The sequence below is a fragment of the Cricetulus griseus genome, chromosome 5 (genome assembly GCF_003668045.3).
Source record: "Cricetulus griseus strain 17A/GY chromosome 5, alternate assembly CriGri-PICRH-1.0, whole genome shotgun sequence".
Taxonomy (NCBI): domain Eukaryota; kingdom Metazoa; phylum Chordata; class Mammalia; order Rodentia; family Cricetidae; genus Cricetulus; species Cricetulus griseus.
Window position 1 is genome coordinate 60,655,747 of NC_048598.1, and position 22,350 is coordinate 60,678,096.

Sequence of the window (22,350 nt, forward strand, 5' to 3'; positions counted from 1 at the left end):
ACTAGCACTCACACGCAGAGACAGGCCAGCTTGGTCAACACAGTGAAAACCCATCTCAAAATAACATCTCAAAATAAACAAACAAACAAAAATGAAACTTAAAAAATGTCTTCAGAAAAAAGGTTAAAACCGTTTGTTCAGTCAGGCATGGTGGCGCATGCCTTTAATCCAAGCACTCAGGAAGCAGAGGCAGGTGGATATAATCTGTATTTGATAACAGTCTGATCTACACAGTGAGTTCCAGTCCAGCCAGGAACATAGTAAGGTACTATCTCAAAACCAAAACTACACCTAATATGTTATCTAAATATATCAATTAAAACAGATCTTTAAAACTGTTTTGGAGAAACTAAATGTTTCCTGTCATAGTTTTTAGTGTATGCAAAACACCCTAGAGGTCAGAACTCAGTTGGAGATCCTTACCACAATTATCAACCAGGAAAATAATTAAAAAATTCAGTTTCTTTTTGAGATAGTGTCTAATGTATCCTAGGCTCAATTTGGGCTTGCTATATAAAGGAGAATGACTCCACACATCTAATCTTCTTGCCTCCACCTCCCTAGTGCTGGGATTACAAATGTGCAATACTACACCTTATTCTTGTAGTACTAGGAACGGAACCCAGGATTTTTGTGCATGCTGTAAGCACTCTACCAACTGAGCTAGTCCAAGTTTGGTTTTCTGAATATCCCCCAAGCACACCCACTTTTCGCCTTCTCTGTCTTTCTTACTGAAAAACAGTATGTTGCATTTGTGACTGATTTATTTTCTGAGGTTTTTTTCTTTCTTTCTCTTGCAATAAAAAAATATAATCAGAAAAGTTTTTTAGAAAGATACCAATAAGATTCTGTTTCTTCCTGATATGTAACAACTATAAAGTAGTCATACCAAAGACCAAAATGGAGAATAATCTTATGTTGAAAATAATGTTATTAAAGCAATTTTAGAGCCAGCAGAGATTACTAGGAAATTAATTTATATACCCTGAAAGGCAAAGATCATGTTGAGCTATGTTTATTCAGACAAAATTACAAGAAATAAACAATAAACTTCAGGCCATTTCAACTAAAGATAAAAGTGTGGCTTACTCTTAGACTAAGTCACACTTTTGTTATTTATTTTATTTTATTTTATTTTATTTTTTGGTTTTTCGAGACAGAGTTTCTCTGTGTAGCTTTGGAGCCTATCCTGGCACTCGCTCTGGAGATCAGGCTGGCCTCGAACTCACAGAGATCCACCTGCCTCTGCCTCCCGAGTGCTGGGATTACAGGCGTGCACCACCAACGCCTGGCAAGTCATACTTTTGTTCATTACTTTTCTGGATAGTAGTAGCAGAAGTGGTTAGTAATACAGAGAATACAAACATCAGGATTCTCAAACTCACTGCCAACAAATTTTCTCTTAAACTTCTACCCACCACATATAAAATTATTTTCAAAACAACCGTTAGTAGAATTTCAGTTATTTATACAACAGTAAGATTACTAGCTACTGTTTCCATGTGTGTTCCAAATTTCAGGGGCTGGGGATACTGTTCAGTAGCAGAATCATGCTCAGAACACACAGTAAATGCCACCCATTAGAATTTGCTACCAGGATGATGAACACCCGCTTTCTGCCTTCTCTGTCTTTTTTTTTTTTTTTTTTAAACCAAAAAACAGTATGTTGCATTTGTGACTGATTTATTTTCTGAGGTTTTTTTCCTGCTTCTATTCTTCCCATAATTTTCAGATATTTGCAAATTGCTATAGAATTATGTTTTAGGAGAACATTTAGGCGTTTTCCTTCTTTGAAGCTTCTTACTGCTTAGGTGGATAATGAAATGTATGTAGGGGAAAAGACTCCACACTGAGTTCTTAGACCATTTCAATAACTAGCAGATTTTTACTTCTGTAGTATTTCATCTGAGTCATAAGTATTAATTTATAGATATTAAATTACTTAATCAAGATAAACTACATTTTACAACTCTAGTAGAGAAGGCTATTGTCTAACTTGTTATCAGCTTACCCTGTTTTCAGTACTTGAATAAAGGAAACCCATTCTGAATGCTAAAGGTTGCAATGTAAACTTTCTAACTATAAATAAAAGTAACATGTACATAGGAAGCTGCAATTTTCTTATTCTTTACTATGACGTTTAGAACATCTGTGATAAAGGTGCCTTCCCTATTATAAACTCTCATCACACGAGTGACATCTCCCTTAAAATTGCTTCTCAACCATTTTTATAATGTGCCATACTAATTCACCAAAAATTAACACACCATGTGGAAAAATTGTTGGAAACTGTATCAAGATGAGAACAGATAGCAGAAGACTTATTTTCTTTCAAATGAATTTTAGTCAACTCAAGGCATGAAAATGAGGTTTATAGTTTTTTTTTTTTTCATTTTAAAGTACTTTGTATTTAGAGGCAATAGAGATTATTAATCAAACAAAAATGATCATGTTTAAGACAAAATGAGAAACAACATAGTAATGAATTCTGACATAACATCTTATACAGATGGTATAACTTTTTAAAATGCAATACACAATCTATGATCAATATACATACTAACAGCCAAGATATATCCTAGTAAATATTTTTCAGAGGAATATTCACTACATAGATTTCTGCAGTATCATAAGATAAGCCCCATTGCCCCCAACATTTTTCACACGAAATAAACAGAAAATTAAAAAAAATCACAACACAGTTTTTCTCAGAAGGTATTAATACATCTCTGTATTAATACACTCTTGAATGGACACTCCTTCCTATTTCTTTAAACTCCCTGGATCATTAATGCCAAGACTAAGATAGTACAGTATTTTGTCAACAGAATGAGGAAATGAGCTTTCAAAACACACTTCATGAACAACCATGTTCTTTAGTCTTACAAAAGAAATTTCCAAGCTGGGCAGTGTTGGCTCTTGCCTTTGATCCCAGCACTAGGGAGGCAGAGGCAGGCAGATCCCTTGAGTTTGAGGTCAGCCTAGTCTACACAGCAAGATCCAAGACAGCCAGGGCTGTTATACAAAGAAACCCCATCTTGAAAAAAACAAAAACAAAAAGCAAATCCTCCAAACAAACAAAAAAGTTCCTTTAAAATTTTTGTTTCATTTATGTTTTTGTGTATGAGTGTTTTGCACCACATGCATGCCTGGTGCTATGCAGACTAGAAAAGGTATCAGATCCCTTGAAACTGGAGTTACAGATGGTTATGAGCTGCATGTGGGTGCTGGGAATCAAATCTGGGTCCCTCCCTGGAAAAGCAGCCAGTGCTCTTAACTCCAGCCCTTCAGAGAAGGTTTAAATTGCTATTTCAAAGAACAATTGTTTTTCTTTTTTCTCCGCTTTCCGAACATGCCACAACTCACTATCAACCAGCCATGCAATACTTAATATGAAGCAACCATATTCTGTAAAACAAAGTGCCCAGAGAGTTAGCTTAAAAGTAATCTAAATGCAACTGTACTCAGTAAAACATTTTGACATTATTTCTGACTTTCCTTGGAAAATATTTTTGCTCAATACATTTAATTAAATACATACATTTCTAGTTCCAATGGGGGAAAATCACAAATGAATTCTGAACACCTGGACTATCAAAAAAGATTTTAAAGTTTATTATTACCTACCTAAAATAAATTTTAAAATTTATTTTAAAATTTCCCCTTTTTTGTGTGAGAAATAAAATATAGTGATCTGTAAAGACACATTATAAGCATGTCACAGATAACTTTAGTATCTATAGTATCTCTTTAAGATCATCACTTAAGCCTTGGAAAGCAGAAAATGCTTATTTGAATCAACAAATGTACAACTGACATTTGCTTCAAAAAACTGTTTTGAGACAAAAAGTTTTTGAGACAGAGCTCACTGTTCAGCCCTGGGTGGCCTGGAAATTGCTATTTAGACCAGGCCAGCCTACTTGAAGAGATCCACCTGCCTCTGCCTCTGCCTCTGCCCCCAGGGTACTAGAATTAAAGGTGGATCCCACCTCTCCTGTATGACATTTACAATTTTAAAAGATGTACAACATGCCATGACCTTTGCTTTTAAAATTTTCTTTTCTGGTTTCTTAAATAAGTACTAGTTGTCTTGCTTCTTTAGAAACTTAATTTTAAGTTGACTAAACCCTCTTCTAAAGTAGAAGCCACTCACTATCAGTACTAGTTAATCACACCGATGATCATAAGCAGAACAAAAAGCACCATGCAGACAGCACCAGACAAAGGCAATCTGCAGTTATTATTAACATTAAAAAAAATCAAAGCATTAGAAAGAATATAGGCTTCAAGCTCAGTAGTTTGCTTGACTCCCACTATCTTATATTTTATAAGAACAGATAGAGAAGTATTAGACAACTAAAGACTTGTGTAAAATGGTTTTACTATATATTCAAGCTAACTAAAGAATTAAGCAGAAGTCAGGGTAGTTCCCAGAGAAGCAATAAGAACACAGTAAATTCCCAAAATCCAAAATTAAAAGGGGAATTATAACATAATCACTGAAAGTATTTTAATATTGATAACTTTCTTTCTCCTCCTTTTTTCAAGACAGGGTCTCACTGTGTAGCCCTGGCTGTCCTGAAACTAGACCTGTAGATCAAGCTGGCCTCAACCTCACAGAGATCCACCTGCCTATGCCTCCCAAGTGCTGGGATTAAAGGCATGCCCCACCACTGCCAGCTAATTTATAATTTTCTTAAAGTCACATTCCTAGGTAATTACAAAATCTCAAAAGTTTTCCTGAAAGAAGAATCTCTATTGTAAGCCTCATACTAAAGTAAAGAGTTTTCCTAACTCATCTGGATTTCATTAACAAGTATTATCAAATCAGTTTCATTTATTAGATATAAAAGAAAATACATTCACACTCAACTTTTATTGACCCATATCAAAGAATGTCTCCAGTTCCACCACGTCTTCAAATTATTTTTGTTTTGCTTTGTTGTTGTTTACCTGGGTCTCCTGTGATATCTCTGCTGCAGGGGGTGGTGGAGATTCTTCACACACTGCAAGGCTCCGAACTAGCTTTAACTTTGAGCTTGACTAAAGAGAAGTATTTAAAATTAACACTGCATTTCATAAATCAGGGCATATTCAAAAGCCCCCTAGAGCGTGTCTAAATTTCTTTTTAGTTTCCACCATGAATAAAAAAGTAGATGAAATGTGTAAGTTAGATATATCATTAAATAACACTAGAACCCCCTTGAAAGTGAAAATAAACAATTGAAGTTTTAAGAATTACAGCAATAGTAAGAATGGGAATAATTCCAATTTCAAATCCAACAAATGGTGAGAAAGCAATTTTTCTCCGTAGTTAAAATATAAGAACAACAACAAAAAAAACCCGCCAAGGATAATTAAAAGCAATGCACAAAAGCGACTAGGCAAGACAAAAAAAAACCCAAATAAAACAAAAGAAGCTTTCTGTTCCAAACAAAAGATGAAAAAAACTAAACTGAATGTAGTGCTGTATGAAAATAAGAATTCATCAAGCATGAAGGAAGGCCTTGGCATGCCAGCACATCAAATAGTTACTATACCTTAGACCTTTTTCCTGTCTGTCCAAATGACTGCAGGGGCCGCTGAATATACAATAAGAAAGATTTTATTAAATTTCACACTCAAACAGAAAATTTGCTTCTTAATTCATACACCTAGACCTCAGAGTTTGCTAAATAAACAAAGAAATCAAAGATGGTTCAGAGAAAGAATAGTGATTCCTCCAGATACACACTGGGAGAAGTTACTAAATCCCTCTGTGAATGGCATTTTCTTCAAATCAGCAAATTTCTGTGTTACATGAACACAATATGTGAAGGTGACTTTTTTCATAGTAAAATAAATTACTTTTGGTATGTTATAATAACATTTTCACCAATGTTGAGGTAAGTGGCCATACCAAACCACTCAGCAACTTCAATTAGCAGAAGTCAGAAAAGTTTCTACCTCACTAAAGAAAATGTTTGAAATAGTACAAAGAGTCAGAGTCTATACTGCTTTCATCACTCGTCTGCTGAGCCTTTTCAGTAAAACATGAAGGACACACCACCAGTTTTAGTAATGAAAGCTACTCACTAGGTATCGGGTAAGGCAATAAGCAGAAAAGATAGAAAGAAGGCAGACTTCCAATAAACATGTTTAGTACAACCATCAGATCACTAGTCACACCAATAGAGAACTCACAGAAGTAACTAGCTGTAGTCTGTGCTTGAGCCTATAGTGCCTGTAACTCTGACTGAGACAGATTTCAAACTCTTTCCTTCTGTCTCCTTCCTATCTATCATTTCAAATCCAGCTCCTCACAAGGTTAAGGACCAGGCATCTATTCTCATTAGTAGTAGGGAGCGAATTCAGCATCAAACACAATATATATTCAAGCTAATCCTCAGGCTACCAAGCCTCACATTTTAAAAAATGGAGAGGTATTATGTATACTAACATCCCAAAAGAGTTATGTGTGAAGCTAATAGAAACATAGGCCAGAGTATGAAAATGTCAAAACCTCAATTTTGTATCTTAAGGTCTTCAAGGATTTTTTTTTCCTTGGCCAAGTTGGCTTTTCACTCTCTGTAAGTCACACCTAAAACATGGAAATAAGACACAGTTCCTGCCTGGTCTTAAGGTCCCACAGTCCAGAATTGTTACAAATAAGTCAAAATGAACCCAAGAGCACCTGAATCTTAGTCCAGTAACCTCACATTCCACCTACATACATATGTGATAGACAACATACAGATATGGGAGAAGGAATTCCAAAGACATCCCCCAAGAATGATTCCCCATTCCTTTGCTACTTAAGGAAACACAAAGCTGGGCTCTGCTATGAAGGGATTTCGCAGAAGTAGCTCATCTCCTAGTCAGCTGACTCTAAGACACAAATTTAAAAACTGAGTAAGTCTGACCCATCAATAAGCCTCTTAAAAGCTGGAGTTTTCTTTGGTTGAGACAAAAAAGACAGAGAGATTCAAAGTATTCAAATGTACTGTTTGCACTGAAGATAAAAAGGCCACCCCAGGAAACATGGACCTTATACCAACTCTCTAACTCAGGTCTGCTGAAAAAGGAATGCACCTTGATGCCTATTCTTCCCAAACTCTTTCAAAGAGGATCAGAGTGGCTAACAGTCTTGATTTTCGTTTTGTAAAATCTTAAGCAGAAAACCCAGATAAGTCTACTGTAAGCTCCTAACAGGGAGTCATTGTAACTAAGTTTGTGTTGATCTGTTATGCAGCAAGAGGAAACAAATACAATAGATTAGTAAAGTGCTAGAGTGAAATACATCAATACATTAGTAACGTACTAGAACAATTATTACTTAAAATTACTTATTTCTTTTCATTTCAAATAGTAAAAGACACATACTATATAATAATACTAAAAATATCTGCCATATAAACCAGCACACACAACAGAGCAGAGAAAATAATTCTGTTGCGAGTTTGGCAGCCAGACTTGGCTTTAAATAGGAATTCTCCCAGTTTGATTTACAAACATTTTTAAAAACAGATTTAATTTATTTGGAGCACACATTTCACCTTTAGCAGAACATTATTTTGACAGTAAAAATGTAGCAACTCTTTTAAGCCCCTTACTAGTAGTGAGAAATACTAAGTGAACTAGAATATAGAAAACTGAATGACAAACCCCAACTTGTATAGTTTATCCTGTTTACATCAAAGAACAGATAGAAAGAAGGTCAACAAATGGGTGCAGAATATGGAACATTCTTAATGGATTCTCAGTTTTAAACTAATGACACAATGGTGGAGACACCAGCTACTAGAGTTTGGAGAAAAACTGAGGAAGATCCAAGTAATTTTCATGGGTATACTGTGTTTAGCATAAAGTAATTGCCAATCCGGTATTACTCAATTTATAGGAAACCAACTTATTTCATGAAGGGAGTCATTTTTATTTATAACCAGTAATTTACTATTGTTAGTTTTCAAAGCCAAAACAAATGGCTGAGGGGGCTACTTGACATATCTAATCGGACCTGGCTGTCAGGTTGTCCAAGCATCCCCCAGTCTCTGTTACAGGGTCTTCTTGGCTGGCACACCCTTCTGATAGGGGAAGTACTTCTGTGTATGTTTATCTTTTTCATTGTTAAATAAAATACTGCTTGGCCAATGAGACAGCAAGTAGATGGGACTAGGAGTCAAAGAGGATTCTGGGAAATGTAGTAGAGAAGTGCTGATCCAGGCAGGAAGTGACATAGCAAGGAGACTCATATTTAAGCGAAGGAGAAACAGGAAGGGCCCTCTTTTCCCCTCTGCTCCTGCTCCAGCAGCACATGTGATCCACAGCAAGGAGGGACGCCAATAAGGCGTCCGATAAGATAAGTCTTATAACATATTTAGATTTATGATAGTTAAGACTGAGCTAGCAGATGAGAATCCTAGTCATTGGCCAAGCAGCACTGAACCTAATACAAGTTTCTGTGTATTCATTTGGGCCTAACTCGGGCAGGCGGCTGGCGTAAAGCTCACATGTGGCGGTGGGGCTCAGGCAGCTTTTGGCAGAAAGATTTATCGTAACACCCTTCCCTATATAATCTGCTGCTTCTGATTTCCATCTCTCGTCTTCCTTCTCCTCTCCTTCTCCTCACATGACTACTCTGGACTCTCCCAGATGTCCCTGCCTCTGTCTGTGCTCTCCCACACATCTACAATAAGCTTTCTCCTCCACCATACCTAGAAGCCTTCATTCAATTATTAACAAAATAAACTGTAACAGGTGAAACTTTTTGACTGAGTAAGACCACACCTTGCAGGTTACTAATTTGCTTGGCATTTCCGTACAACAGAGACGATTACGAGTAATTATGTGAAAGGATAGAAGGACTTCAGTACTTAACTAAAGGTAAAAATGGGACGTGAAAACCACCAATGCAAGGCTTCCAATTTCTATCAAAATAAAATAAAATAATATAATGTTTTCTCCCCCTCCCCCCTTTTTTTGGTTTTTGAGACAGGGTTTCTCTGTATTGCTTTGGAAGTTGTCCTTGTACTCACTTTGTAGACCATGCTGGCCTCGAACTCACAGAGATTCTCCTACCTCTGCCTCCTGAGTGCTGGGACTAAAGGCATGCGCCACAACCACAGGACAAAACAATGGCCACAAAAACCGTACCAAACAATGTTTTCTTGAGAAAGCTGATCAAACGAATAAACAAATCAACAAGCAAACACAATCACCAGTTTAATGTTATCACATAATCCTTTCGGCCATAGAATATGAGGTTAAAATCCAAAGGTCTATCTTGGTTACTTAAGCAAAGTTCCCAAAGAAACTCAACAGCCTCATGATTTGTTATGCCACATATTAAAGGAAGACAAAAGAGTTCTCCATTGTAACGGTGAATATGTAAAAATTATCCAATGTAAAAAACTATACTCGAGCATTTATAAGCATTCTTCATCTCCATGCTTATAAATGCCACCATCAGATTTGTATACAACCCAAGATCAATTGAAAATAACAGAAATAACTTTAAATAATAAAATGTTATTTTGTAAAGTGAATTCTAAGTTTTAAAGTGTTAAACTTGTTTAATGTTTATACCATCTAAATAGGTTTAAAAGACAAAAGTTCTGTTGAAATTGAAATTTTGGGACATGTTAAAAACAAGCTTTATTGCTAAAGAAAAAAAGCTATCTTGCATGACAACAAAGGGGTAAATTTGAGAAGCCGTGTAGCTGTGTTTTAGCTCATAAGTAACTGATAATAGCAATTGATTGTAATAAAGATAATATTGCATAAATGGAGGACATGGCTGCTTCAAGGTGTGGTTGAGGGCAAGGCTTTGATTGTAGATTTGAGGGAGAGTAAAGCCAGAGGCAACTGCAAGAGTCCACAGCAGAAAGACAAAATAGTATACTAAACAAGGTCAGACTTGACTGGACCTGGCCATGACAGGCAAGCCAGAGAGCAAAAGACAGACAAAGAGAGTTCAGGAAAAGAAGGCCAAGAGAGAGGCAAGAGAGAGGGAAATAAGAGAAGACACACATAATGAAATAGTAGGGTTATAGTAGAATGAAAAGCTGAGGAAGTAAAGTCTATGAGCTGGAGAAGAGTTAAGAATGCCAGGATGCCAGCATGGACTCTGTTAATAGGTACTTGTGACATGGAGAGACCCTGAAGGCCAGCATGTGCTTTGGTATGCTAACAGGTACAACAGATAGCCAACTTCCTTTGGACTTGACCTGACAAATACTATACTTTGCATTTGTTTCATCAGTTAAGAAATCTGTTGCCTACTCTACCACTCTCAGGTATGCCTTAAGGTGTTTTGCCTTTTCTTTTCTCTAACAAAGGATTAGTCTATGCTAAACTTAAACTTCAAATGTAGCCAAGATGACCTGGAACACCACATCCTCCTACTTCAGACTTCTGACCATGAGTAGCTTCCTGAGTTTCTCTTAACAGCCTCGAGATTGTTATTACTTTGTTGTCTCTTACCTGTTCCCTCAATCTACTGCAAGTAATTCAGAGGAGTACAATGTCAGAGTCTCACCAAATGGTTTACTACAGATACAATTATACTAACTTCCTGGTTTAATTGGTACTATGTGTGAGGGAAAAGTCATACACATCAGATAAAATGTATGCACCCTGAAAACAAGCCTATTGTATATGCTACTGAACTATAGTTATGCCATCTCATGAAAGTATTCCTAAAAATACTTTTAAGTGCTAAAACTATCTTGGATAAAGGTCTCTGGACAGCCCTAAAATCCTAAGGTAAACTGGTCTCTGGACCAGTCCTAAACTCCTATACAAGACCCTAAGCTAAAGGTTAACTGCTTGACCATTTAACTGCTATCTCAATGCTTCTGTAAAAAATGCTTGCTTATTGCAGACTTCCAAGGGTGTCTTTCTGTATATGTCACAATTATCTTTAAAAACTCAAACCAAGTGGAGGTCAGGGCGGCTTCCCACTAATCAGCTTGGGACAGTCCAATCAGCAGTTGATTTATTCAGGTCTCTAAGGAGTTTTCCTCTTCAGGTACCCCGTAACACTGTGTATTAACAAAAACCAATCTCTTTTACCACATAATAGTCACTAACAAAATGTGGAAAGAGCCACACTATTGTTTCAAGACAGGCCTCACTAAGTAGCTTAGGTTGGTTTTATAGTGATCTTGATAAGATATAACAAGTCTTTTGCCAGGTACCTGGTCTTAAAAGTTGTTAAAAAAAAAAATCATCATTCTTGTACAAAATAACTTCTAAGGAAACATTTGAAGACACAGTTTATAGAGACTTTGGTGGATTAAAAAAAATGAATTCCATATACATCTTCCTCAATAAACTGTATAGTACAACATATGGTATAGCATGAATTTTAGTTGGTCTTAATAATAAAAACTTGGAGTCATATATTGGGGTAAATGTTGAAGGTCAGAGAAGTAAAGGAGCCAGCCACATGAGAGTACTCACCTCTACCAATGCTCAGACCGAAGGGGCAATCCTGTCCTCAGATTGCATCTCCAGACTACATCTGTCTCCACTAAACCTCAGTCTGGACTGCTCTCCTGTCTCCTCCGGCCTTATACTCCTCTCTAGTACTGGGATTAAAGGCATGGGATCCACGTGCTGAGATCACCTTTGTGTGAGCTCTGTTTCTCTAGCCTGGATCAATTTCGAGTAGCCCAGGGTGGCCTTGAATTAACAGAGATCTGTCTGTCTCTGTCTCCTGAGTGCTGGGATTAAAGGTGCACGGTACCACTGCCTGGCCCCTATGGCTAACTAGTGTGGCTAGCTTTATACTCTAATCTTCAGGCAAGCTTTATCAGTTAGATCATAAACAAAATATCACCACAATATGGTAAACAACATGTTCATTCAGTACAAGGAATAAATAGTCTTTTAATAAATACTTGTGTTGATTTGGAGGTGTAGAGTGCTTGCCTAGTATATGCAAAACCATGGGTTTGAAATTTTCCTACAGTCTAATTGAGCCTTGGTGTGGTTCAGGAATACTCCTCAGATTATTTCTCAGAGCAAGCACAGACATGGTAGAAATTCAGTTATCTGAGTTAATCAGTTATTGGTAAGCATGACCATGAGAATGTACATTAGATACAATACAGAGACTACATTGAAGTCATTTTTTAATTAAAAAGTTATGTGTATGTTTTGCCAATATGTAATGCCTATATGCCACATGCATACCGAATACCTACAGAGGCTAGTAAGAGTGTCAAAGGCAGAGGCAGCCATGAGTTCGAGGCCAGCCTGGTCTACAAAGCTACACAGAGAAACCTTGTCTTGAAAAACAAAAACAAAAAAACAAAAAAATTTAAAAAGAAAGAAAAAAAAAAAGAAAGAAAGAGAGGAAGAAAGAAAGAAAGAAAAGCAAAAGAAGAAAAGGTGTCAATGTCTTGAAACTGGAGTTATATTGTTGTGAGCAACCATATGGGTACCTGGAACAGACCCCTCGGTTCTCTGGGAAAGCAGCAAGTGCCATTTTTCCAGCCCAGATCCTTATTAGCTTAATCACAAATGCAAAAAGCTTTCTGTAAATATTATCTAATGGAATCAGAATAGTGGTGCATTGCTAACAAGCATAATGATTAGAGAAGGCATTTTCTTGTTTTAAACATAGTTTAACTAAAAATGACTGGGAAAAATGTAATGTCTCCTGACTTCTTAAAAATTACCATTTAAGTTAGGCAGAAGAAGGGTCAGGAATTGAAGGGCAGACTGGACCACAGTGAATTCAAGCATAGCTTAGGCTTAAGATACATGACATGGTATCTTAAACAAACCAAAAGAAATAGGAGGAAGAAAGAAAGGGAGGGATGGTGGGAGGAAGGGGAGGGGAAGAGAGAAACAGAGAGATAGAGAGACAGAGAGAAGAGAGATTACCCTTTGATTATATATGGGAAACAGTTTTGGTTTAAAACCATAAACTTTTTAAAGTGGTAGGAATTAACACTATTGTCTAACTTGGTGTCAGACATGTTATAGGAAAATACAGAACTTATGAGTGAAAGAAGAAACAGAGGAATGAGATGTCCTTATCAATAAAACAAAGTCAAACAGTCACCTTTGGCAAGTAGTGTAAGATCTGTTTTTCTTTGGTTTGAGACAGAATATCAGAATGTAGCCCAGGCTGACCTAGAAGTTAGTATCCTCCTACCTCAGCCTCCAAATGGTGGCATGGCAGAAACATGCAACTGCATTTGGCTAAAGTCCTCTGGTTATTTTAGGAATGATAGAATAGAGCTGGCAAGATGACCCAGTGGATAAGGTGTTTGTTTTTAGTCTGGCAACTCGAGTTTGATACCCAAGGCCCACATTAAGATGGAAGGAGAGAACAAAGACTAAAATGCTGTCCTCTGAACTACACAACTGCATAATAGCATACCTGCCCACATACATCATGAACACACACACAAAACTAAAACCATTTTATGAATGACAATGTTTTCTCAAAAGAGGATTCCCTATTCATAAGTATGATGAGTGTGTGTGTGTGTGTGTGTGTGTGTGTGTGTGTGTGTGTGTGTGTGTGTGTGTGTGTTGCATATCAATAGTGAATGTCAGGGGCTCTATGCTTTCAGGGTCTCACAACGAACTGGCTAAACTGGCTGGCCAGCAAGCTCTATAGGTTTTCTTGTCTACTTCCATCCTGCCTAAGTACTAGGAGCACAGACACATGCCTCTACACTTGGCTTTTACAATGGTGCTGGAGACATGAACTCATGTTTGTGCAGGAGACACTTAAACAATTGAGCAATCTCCCCAGTTCCTGATGGTTAATCTTAACTTTCAATTTTAATGGCTTGAGATACCCAGACACCTTCAGGAATGTCTAAGACTTAGATTTCTCAGTCTACTGATGAACATAAAATTCAAATAATCTGTCAGGAGGTGAGGAACTGTGAGGGGAAGTCTAACTGGAGGAAGTAGGTTGCAGAGGTGTGTCTTGGCCAAGGCTGTTTTATGTTAACCCCTTTCTGATTCATGGCGGAAGAGTTTTCCATCAAGCTTTTCTCTCTGTATTTCTGCTTGCTACAGGCCTAAAGTCACTGGAGCTAGCCAAACATGGACTGAAACCTCTGAAAACCAGCCAAAATAAATGTTTCCTTACTTAAGTTGTTATTCTCAGGTATCTGTCACAGGCAGGAAAAGCTAGCACAATTAAGTAAGGCAATAATGTTAAAGACAACATTTTAGGATGGTTTAGTGGTTGATTTCAGATTAATACAAACTCTTTCCTATTTGACAGACAGGATCCCAGCACCCTTTCTCTAGACTGGCATCATGTTATGTACCATTTAAAGATAGTAAGAAGAAGTTTCTCAGAAACGAGCCAGGAGCCAAGACTTGTTTAGTGAGTGTTCTTACCTTTTAGAAACATCTCACTGGGATGCCTGAGCTGCCATATAATTCATCTGTCTACCTTGGGACTGCCATACTAGACAAATCGTGGAAATGTACACCTAAGGTCTAACTAAACCAGGGGCCCAGCCATTCCCTCAAACTTAAGTTTCCAATCTCTGCCAGGAATACCTCAATGGTTGGTTATAAATTATCATGCATGCACAGCAACAAAAGTATTAGGTAACATCTGCCCTTTCCCCACAAGCATCTTTACTCAGAAATGGACTGAGATACCACTAGAGGGTTGTTTTTGCCAGTAGATCTGCAGGTTTGACCACTCTATTTTTCTTGCCTCTAAGAGTTCTGAGGTTAAATTCTGATCAATTACAGCACAGGAAGAGGAGTGAAATGTAAAGGTAGAAGGCCAATAAAAACATAATGGCCACACAGGAATTTAAAGAATCATATCAGGTGATATATATAATCGATCAAAGACCTAAGACTCAGCAAGCTGTCCAGAGAATTAAAAAATAAGCTAGTAAACATGTACCAAAGAGTCAACTTGCCATTTTAGAACTGTGAAAAGTGGCTGGGCAGTGGTGGCCCACACCTTTACTCAGAAGGCAGAGGCAGATGGATCTCTGAAATCGAGGCCAGCCTGGTCTACAGAGTTCCAGTACAGCCAGAGCTAAACAGAGAAACCCTATCTTGAAAAACAAAACAAAACAAACAAAAAAGAAGAATGTGAAGAGTGAGTTCCATATGAAAAGCAGCATACTTATACAATGAATATTAGGTGTTTATAGCCATGGAGAAAATTCTGTTTACCTGCAAATCAATATTGTTGTCAATACAATGTTCATTCTTCTCTGCCAAAATCTTCCCATAGTTTTCTGATTTAACAAGATTTTCAACTCTGGTTGTATCTTTCACTTCTGCCTCCAAATCCTTCATTGTTTCAGTTTCATCTTTTATAATAACAATATCAGACATCCTCATTAGCAAAGGTTATTTTAGAATTCTACAGGGAACTTGAAGCCTTGGCAAAAGAGAAAAGTAATCTTAATTTAGTTTGAAGCATTCTTTATATTCAGTTACTACATAATATAAGCTAAGTACTTCTGTCTTCCAAGAATAATGCTGAATGGACATAAATAAAAGCAAATTCCTACCTTCAAGGACTATAATATTTTGGAGTAGATGTTCCTTAAAATGTCACAATATAGCCAGAAGAGACCTGAGCTAGATCAAAAGGGCTAAATAATTACTTAAGTATACTTAGGTAACATTAAAGTATCTTTCTTTAAGGAATACTATGAACATTGTTCCACATCCTCCTGTACTCTGAATATTCACCACTGTCACATAGTAAATGTATTTTCCTGTCACAGTTTACACCTATATTCCTAAAATTCCAAGCTTTAAATTGCTCTGGCTAGACAGTGGTGGTGCATGCCCTTAACCCCAGCATTCAGGAGGCAGAGGCAGGAAGATTCCTGTGAGTTCAAGGCTAGCCCACAGAGCAGTTCCAAGATGGCCAGGGCTTCACAAAGAAATCAAAAAATAAACAAACAAAAAACAATAACAAAAAGATTGCCCTGATTTAATTTTAAAAAGTTAAAAAGCAACATTCTATATAAAACATATTTGTGAGTCTGGGTTAACAATTCTGTTTTATAATGTAAATAAAGCATTAACGTCTTCTGATTCATGTGATTCAATGCCAAACAACATGTACAACCATAAACTCTAGAAAACCAACTTTATGGGACTCATGAGGGCTCAAAGAGATCAGAGAGCCTACAGGGCCTGACCTAGATTCTCTGCATATATGTAATGGCTGAATAGCTTAGTATTCATGTGGGACTCCTAACAGTGGGAGCAGGGGAGGTCACTGACTCTTCTGTCTACTTATGGTATCTTTATCCTCCTACTGGGTTGCCTTATCCAGCCTGGAATTATTGTACCATATTATGCCATGTTTGGTTGATGTCCCTGGGAGGCCTGTTCTTTTCTGAAGGTAGATGGAGGAAGAGGGAAGGGAGACTATGGGAGGGGAGAGAGGGGAACTGCAGTCGGGATGTAATATATGAGAAAAGAATTTAAAAAAATTAAAATCAAAAAAGGAAGAAAATGAGCTTTCTGAGAGGCCAAACACAGATATTAGTAAATTTCATGTAACTGATGAATTTAAGAGAACAGTGGGAATTTCATTCCAGATATCAGGAACAGGAATGTAGCACAAATTAAGCAAAAGCTAGAGACACATGGAAAGTGGGTAAAGCAGGTATGGAAAAATCAAGGAATGGTTCGTTTATGAGATCCCCCTATAAAATTCTTTCAACTATACTATATTTTTGAGAGGTTTCATAATAAAGTCACATGGGGGGGGAACTACGAGTAAACTTGTCTTCTCTTTAACAAGCTGGAAAATTAAAAGAGTCCTCCCTCCCAGCAAAAGCTTTAACAGTTAAATACGAGTACATCTGAAAGCTTTTATTTAAAAAAAATAAAAACAAAACTACATCTTATTTAGACAGGGCTGTAGAACTGCACCTGTGAGAGGGAGGAGCTGACCCACCAGAGACCTGGAGTGAGAGAAATTTGACAATATTCTAAGGTAATCTTAACAAGCAAGCAAGCACCCAGAATGCCTTCTTTAATTTGATCCCAAACCAGAAGTTCATTGGCTCATTCTGAAAACAATTCAGGTTCCAAAGCAGATAGAAGACTAAGGAAGATTTTCAGGCTCCTTCATTTCCTTATGAATGAACTATAAAGAAAACAGGCTACCCAAAGAAATAGAAGAACATTACCTGATGTGTCCTATGGATCTGGGATTGTGGTGTTCCACAAAAATAAAATAAAATAACCCAAGGTTCCTTTTCACAGTTGTCAGCCAGGATGTCAATTGTATTGAACCAACAGTAATCTGGCAGGAGGAGTCCCATGTCCTTGTCACCACTGTAGATTCCTGGGCTGAAATGGACTGTCTTGGATCAAATATATCATACCTTTCGGTGGCCTAAAATGAAAACAACAAAAAACATTAAAAAACCTAAAACAACAACAACAACAACAACAACAAACCAGGATAGGAAAATGAACACTACACAGTAATTTAGAAATTAAAAAGCTATTGTTAATGGTTGTAATACTTTCTTGTCCTAAACAAGGGTCAGAATACTTACAATTAACCCTGAGGTGTATAACTTATATAAACCAGAAGAAGTCACCTGAGACAAGAGAGCTGATTTAAAAGGCAGAGGGGGGAGAGAAGAGGAAGGAACAAATATGCAATATGTTTAGTGCAGAAGGGAAGATGGCAGCTCTACTTCATTAATCACTCAAACTCCAAGAGCTACGGTTTCACCTGGAATTATAATTATGGATTTAAGGCTGTAATTCAGGATAATAATAATAATATCTTGGAGCTTTAAAAGAATATTTAAAACATTTAAAAATTATTTAGGGTAGTGGTGATGGTACTGTGTGCCACAGCACACACCTGTGGAGATCAGAGGACAACTTGCAGGAATAGGTTCTCTGTTTCCTTTTGGTGAGTTTCAGGGGTTACACAGAGAAACCCTGTCTTGAAAACACACACACACACACACACACACACACACACACACACACACACACACACTCACTCATGAAATTTGCAGTAAATGGATGGAGCTAGAAAAAAAAATAATACCAAGGCAACACAGAAATATGGTATATATATTCTCCTATATTTGGATGTTAGCTGTTCAACAGGCATGCTACAATCCATATAACCACAGAGGTTAGGTGAATAAAGGTCTAGGTGGGAGTGGAGGCTCTCCCAAGGAAGGGAAAATAGAATACAGTTGATGGGGAATGTCCTGTGTAAGTTTATCATCTTACTGGTTGTTGAATAAAGTACTGTTGACCAATGAAGAAGCAAGTTAGGCAGGACTAGGAGTCAAGGAAAATTTTGGGAAATGTAGTAAATAAGTGTTGTGATCCAGGCAGGAAGTGATATAGCAGGCAGACTCATATATAAGCAGGGACAAACAGGAAGTAGTCCCTTTTCTCTTGCTCTTCTCTTTTTCTTGCTCTCTGCTCTGGAGCCGCCATGTGAAGACACCTGCAGCTGGCATCCGATAAGATAAGTCTTTATGGTTGATACTGAAAACTGAGCTAGCATATAAGAAATTGTAGTCAATTGGCCAGCAGCATTGTAAACTAATATAAGTCTCTCTATATTATTTGGGGCCCTAATGTGGTGGGCAGAACTTGGGCGGAATTTGGAGGCGGGGGTGGCTGGCAGAAAGCACCCATGTGGCAGCAGCACTCCAGCAGCTTTGGAAGACTTATCATTACACACAGTTATGGAAAGATGGGGCAGACTAGAACAAGAGGATTAACTGAGGAGTAAAAACGGGGTAAGGATAGGAATATGGGGAGGGACAACTAACACTAAGGGCCATTTGAGGGGTTGTATGGAAATCTACTTCTGTAGAAGCTTCTCAAAACATATACATATATGAAAGAAATCTAAATGGAGTCACCAAATAACACGACAATGATCCACTTAGACATCTTTTATCACCAAGTGAAATGTCCAGTACTAGGAATGGGTTACAGCTAATTAAGTTGTTGGCCAAAGGGGTCCTATGAAAACCCTCAAACAATTCAGGCTATTTGCCGAAGCTACTGGTTGCTCTCCACCAACTGATGGCATGGCCCTATTACTGAACACAATATTTATATATATCATTGAACATGGAGAAGTTGAACTGGTACCAAACTAGAGCTTTCACCCCTACTGATGAGTATTCAAGGTTCTAGAAGTCACTCTGGGGGACAAAGGTAACCACCAACACAGCTACAAACCCTGCAACCCACAAAAGGTGATGGGATTTCACGTTATGGTAGCGTAAAAATGGCACAAATGTGGGAGTAGCCAACCACTCTCTAATTGTATTTAAGGTCTACTTCACGAGCTGGACCCCATGTCTGACCCTATTCAGGTAGCCAAGCACCTGAGACTTGAAAGGCCATGGCACTTTTTAGATATACCCTGTTTTCTAGCAGAGGAAAATAAACACTAGAATTGGTGGAATATGTGGATAACGAATGGGAAGGCTCCAAAGTTCCTATCATTGTGAGGCTTTTAAGTGAACACAGAAATTCACAGCAGAGGGCTGGAGAGATGAGGGATTAAAGACAAGTGTTGCTCTTGTAGAGGACCAGGGTTCAATTCCCAACACCCTCACAGTGGTTTACAACCCTCTGGACTGTAGTTCCTGAGAATTCAAGGCCCTCTTTTTGACATTTGTGAGCACCAGGTGTGCACATGGTGCATAGATATACATGTAGGCAAAACACATACATGAAACAACAAATGAAACAATCATTTTGGTTCTGGGAATCTGCTACTTTGGTCTTGTTAGCTTTATATGAAAGAAAAACTCACAGAAAAGGGAGCGAAATGATTTATAATTTTACTCTCCAGTTTGGTAAACTTCTTACTCAATGTAAGTAAAATACTGTGATCCATCCAACATTGCTACTATTTGTATTATTAAAATGATATAAAATGAGCATTATCTTTTGTTTCATACTTACAGGGGACATTGGATGTTTTGAAATTAGAACTGAGAATTTACTTATCAGTTCCTTACAGTTACTCTACTTTGGCACAGTCTTTCTTGTCAAGATGATTTAACAATCCACAAAAGCCTTACAAAGAAAATGCTGAGAGGCCTCTCTAACATATCTGTTAGGTCCAATGAAACTCCATTCTCAATTTTTGGTATTTACACAAAAGCCAGCATTCCCTCAGGGACTTGGGAGGATAGTTCCAAAGGGAGTCATTCGCCTTGTCTCTAGCAAAAAAGAAAAATGGCTCTTCCATTAACACCTGCCTATGGTTCCCATTAGCATTTCAAGGTCCACACCAGCCTATAGGCACCCTCAGTCCCTCCCTACAAAGCCTCCTGCCCCAGCTAACAGGCTCTCTTTCTCCAGGTACCCTTTCCCTTATATTCCTGGAGATGTTTCCCTTTACTTTTGTCTGCTTTCCTGAGAAACAGCCTTGGTGGTTTGGGATGAACTTTTCCCATACAGAGCGGCTATTTGGTTTCCTTGTCGCAGCCCTTTCATTAGGAGAATCAAATCAACAGCTTGGTTTAGTTGGGAGGCCAGGCTCCTTGGAAGGCGGTCCATTTATGCCCTACCCAGAGGTTTCAGCATAAAGTGAGGACATGACTGCTCCAAGGTATGGTTGAGGGGAAGGTTTTTATTGTGGATATGAGGGAGAGTACCACCAGGAACATTTAGCATAGTCCAGAGCAGGTATAGAAAGTAGTACACTAAACATGGCCAGCAGAATGGACCAGGCCTTGAGAGGAGAGAAAGCAGGGGACAGCAAAAGAGGAGGACCAAGGGAGAGAGCAAGGAGAGGAAGACAAAAGGTCAAAATGGCAGGGTTATGTCGGAATGGAGCATTTGAAAATAAGAAAATAATAAAAGTTAAAAATAACAGACTGAGCATCAATTATAGACCAGATAGTAGCAATTCTTAGACAGTGACAAATTCTTGAAAAACCTTATTAAGCCAGGCAGTGGTGGCACACGCCTTTAGTCCCAGCACTCTGGAGGCAGAGGCAGGTGGATCTCTGTGAGTTCAAGGCTAGCCTGGTCTACAAGAGCTAGTTCCAGGACAGCCTCCAAAGCCACAGAGAAACCCTGTCTCAAAAAACAAAACAAAACAAAACAAAACAAAACAAAAACCTTACTACAACCAAGGGCTACCTATTCAGTCATAGCACTTACACGAGGCTTTCCTCCCACATGCAGATTCAGAGACCATGTGATTTTAGGGGTTCAGGGCTCCTCACAAGCACTACATAAATCTTAACAAACCTTATTGTTTATTTCCTGCATGAATATTATCTAAGTGTACATCCATAGATTTCTATTAGCTACATATAAACACATTAGAAAATATACATTACATACAATGTATAGCTATATATCAGATTTACATACATCACTTAATGTGACATATTTACATATTACATAAAGCATAACATTTTATAACATACATGTATGAAATAAGAGCGTTGGTACCTATCTGTAATCCTAGCACTTAGAGTGCTATGATAGGGCAGCAATTTTGAATCCAGTTTGAAATATATACAAAACCTTATCTTGCATACAATATGCAAATATAATTATATGCTAGTCACATACAAGTATCTGGAGAACTAAGAACCAAGAAATATATATTTATATTCATATAAACTTGCTCTATCAAGTGAGAACATAGGGCTGAGTACTGAGACATTAACTGAACTTCCTTGATTCTACTGAATTTGTTTTACTTTTTGTAGAACTTTGACTTAGAGGAATTTAGGGAGTAAATAAAATTGAGTGTACAGACTGAAAAGCCTTTGTCCAAACTGCTAGAGGTCAGCAGTGTTTTGTATTTAAATATATAAGCTGGAGAGATGGCTTGGAGATTAAGAACACTTGGTGCTTTTTCAGAGGACCTAGGTTCAGTTCCCAGCATTCATTATCAGGTGGCTCATGATGGCCTATTAAGTCCAACTCCTGGTGCTCTGATGCCCTCTTCTGGCCCTTTTGGGCACCAGAACACAAATGGCACATATGTAGACAATTAGGCATATATACACACACACATTTAAATGACATTTGCATATACATGTGTATATATGCATGTACAGCCAGCCAGCCAGCCAGCCAGCCACACACACATACACACACACACACACATCTACCTACCTACCTACCTACCTACCTACCTACCTACCTACCTGGCCTGGAGGTATTAGTGTTCCTTTTATTTTGACTTTTACATGAGATGAAGTGTAGAATTTTCTTTATGGCATCAATCTGCTCAAAAAGATTATTCTGCATTTTGGATTTGGGGATTAGGAATGGTCAGGCTATATTCTGTAGCTAAATTAACACAAATCAATTGAAATGAGTATTGGTTAGTTATAGAGAAGTGATAAGGTT

The 22,350-nt window shown here is 37.8% G+C and overlaps 1 protein-coding gene across 7 annotated transcripts in view; it reads right to left on the reverse strand.

Moving 5' to 3' along the window:
- The window catches only part of R3hdm1 (R3H domain containing 1), a 129,058-nt gene that overhangs the window by 75,829 nt on the left and 30,879 nt on the right, over positions 1–22,350 (reverse strand). For 4 of the 7 annotated variants that reach the window (XM_027417747.2, XM_027417742.2, XM_027417745.2 and 1 more), the window contains exons 2-5: positions 17,151–17,359; positions 15,163–15,373; positions 5,541–5,582; positions 4,954–5,043 (exon numbers count right to left, since the gene is read on the reverse strand). In XM_027417747.2, the coding sequence (XP_027273548.1) occupies positions 4,954–5,043; positions 5,541–5,582; positions 15,163–15,333 (303 nt within the window). In that variant the 5' untranslated portion in view covers positions 15,334–15,373; positions 17,151–17,359. The remainder of the gene's footprint in view (positions 1–4,953; positions 5,044–5,540; positions 5,583–15,162; positions 15,374–17,150; positions 17,360–22,350) is intronic. The other 3 variants (XM_027417748.2, XM_027417746.2, XM_027417743.2) reach the window with 2 other exon arrangements.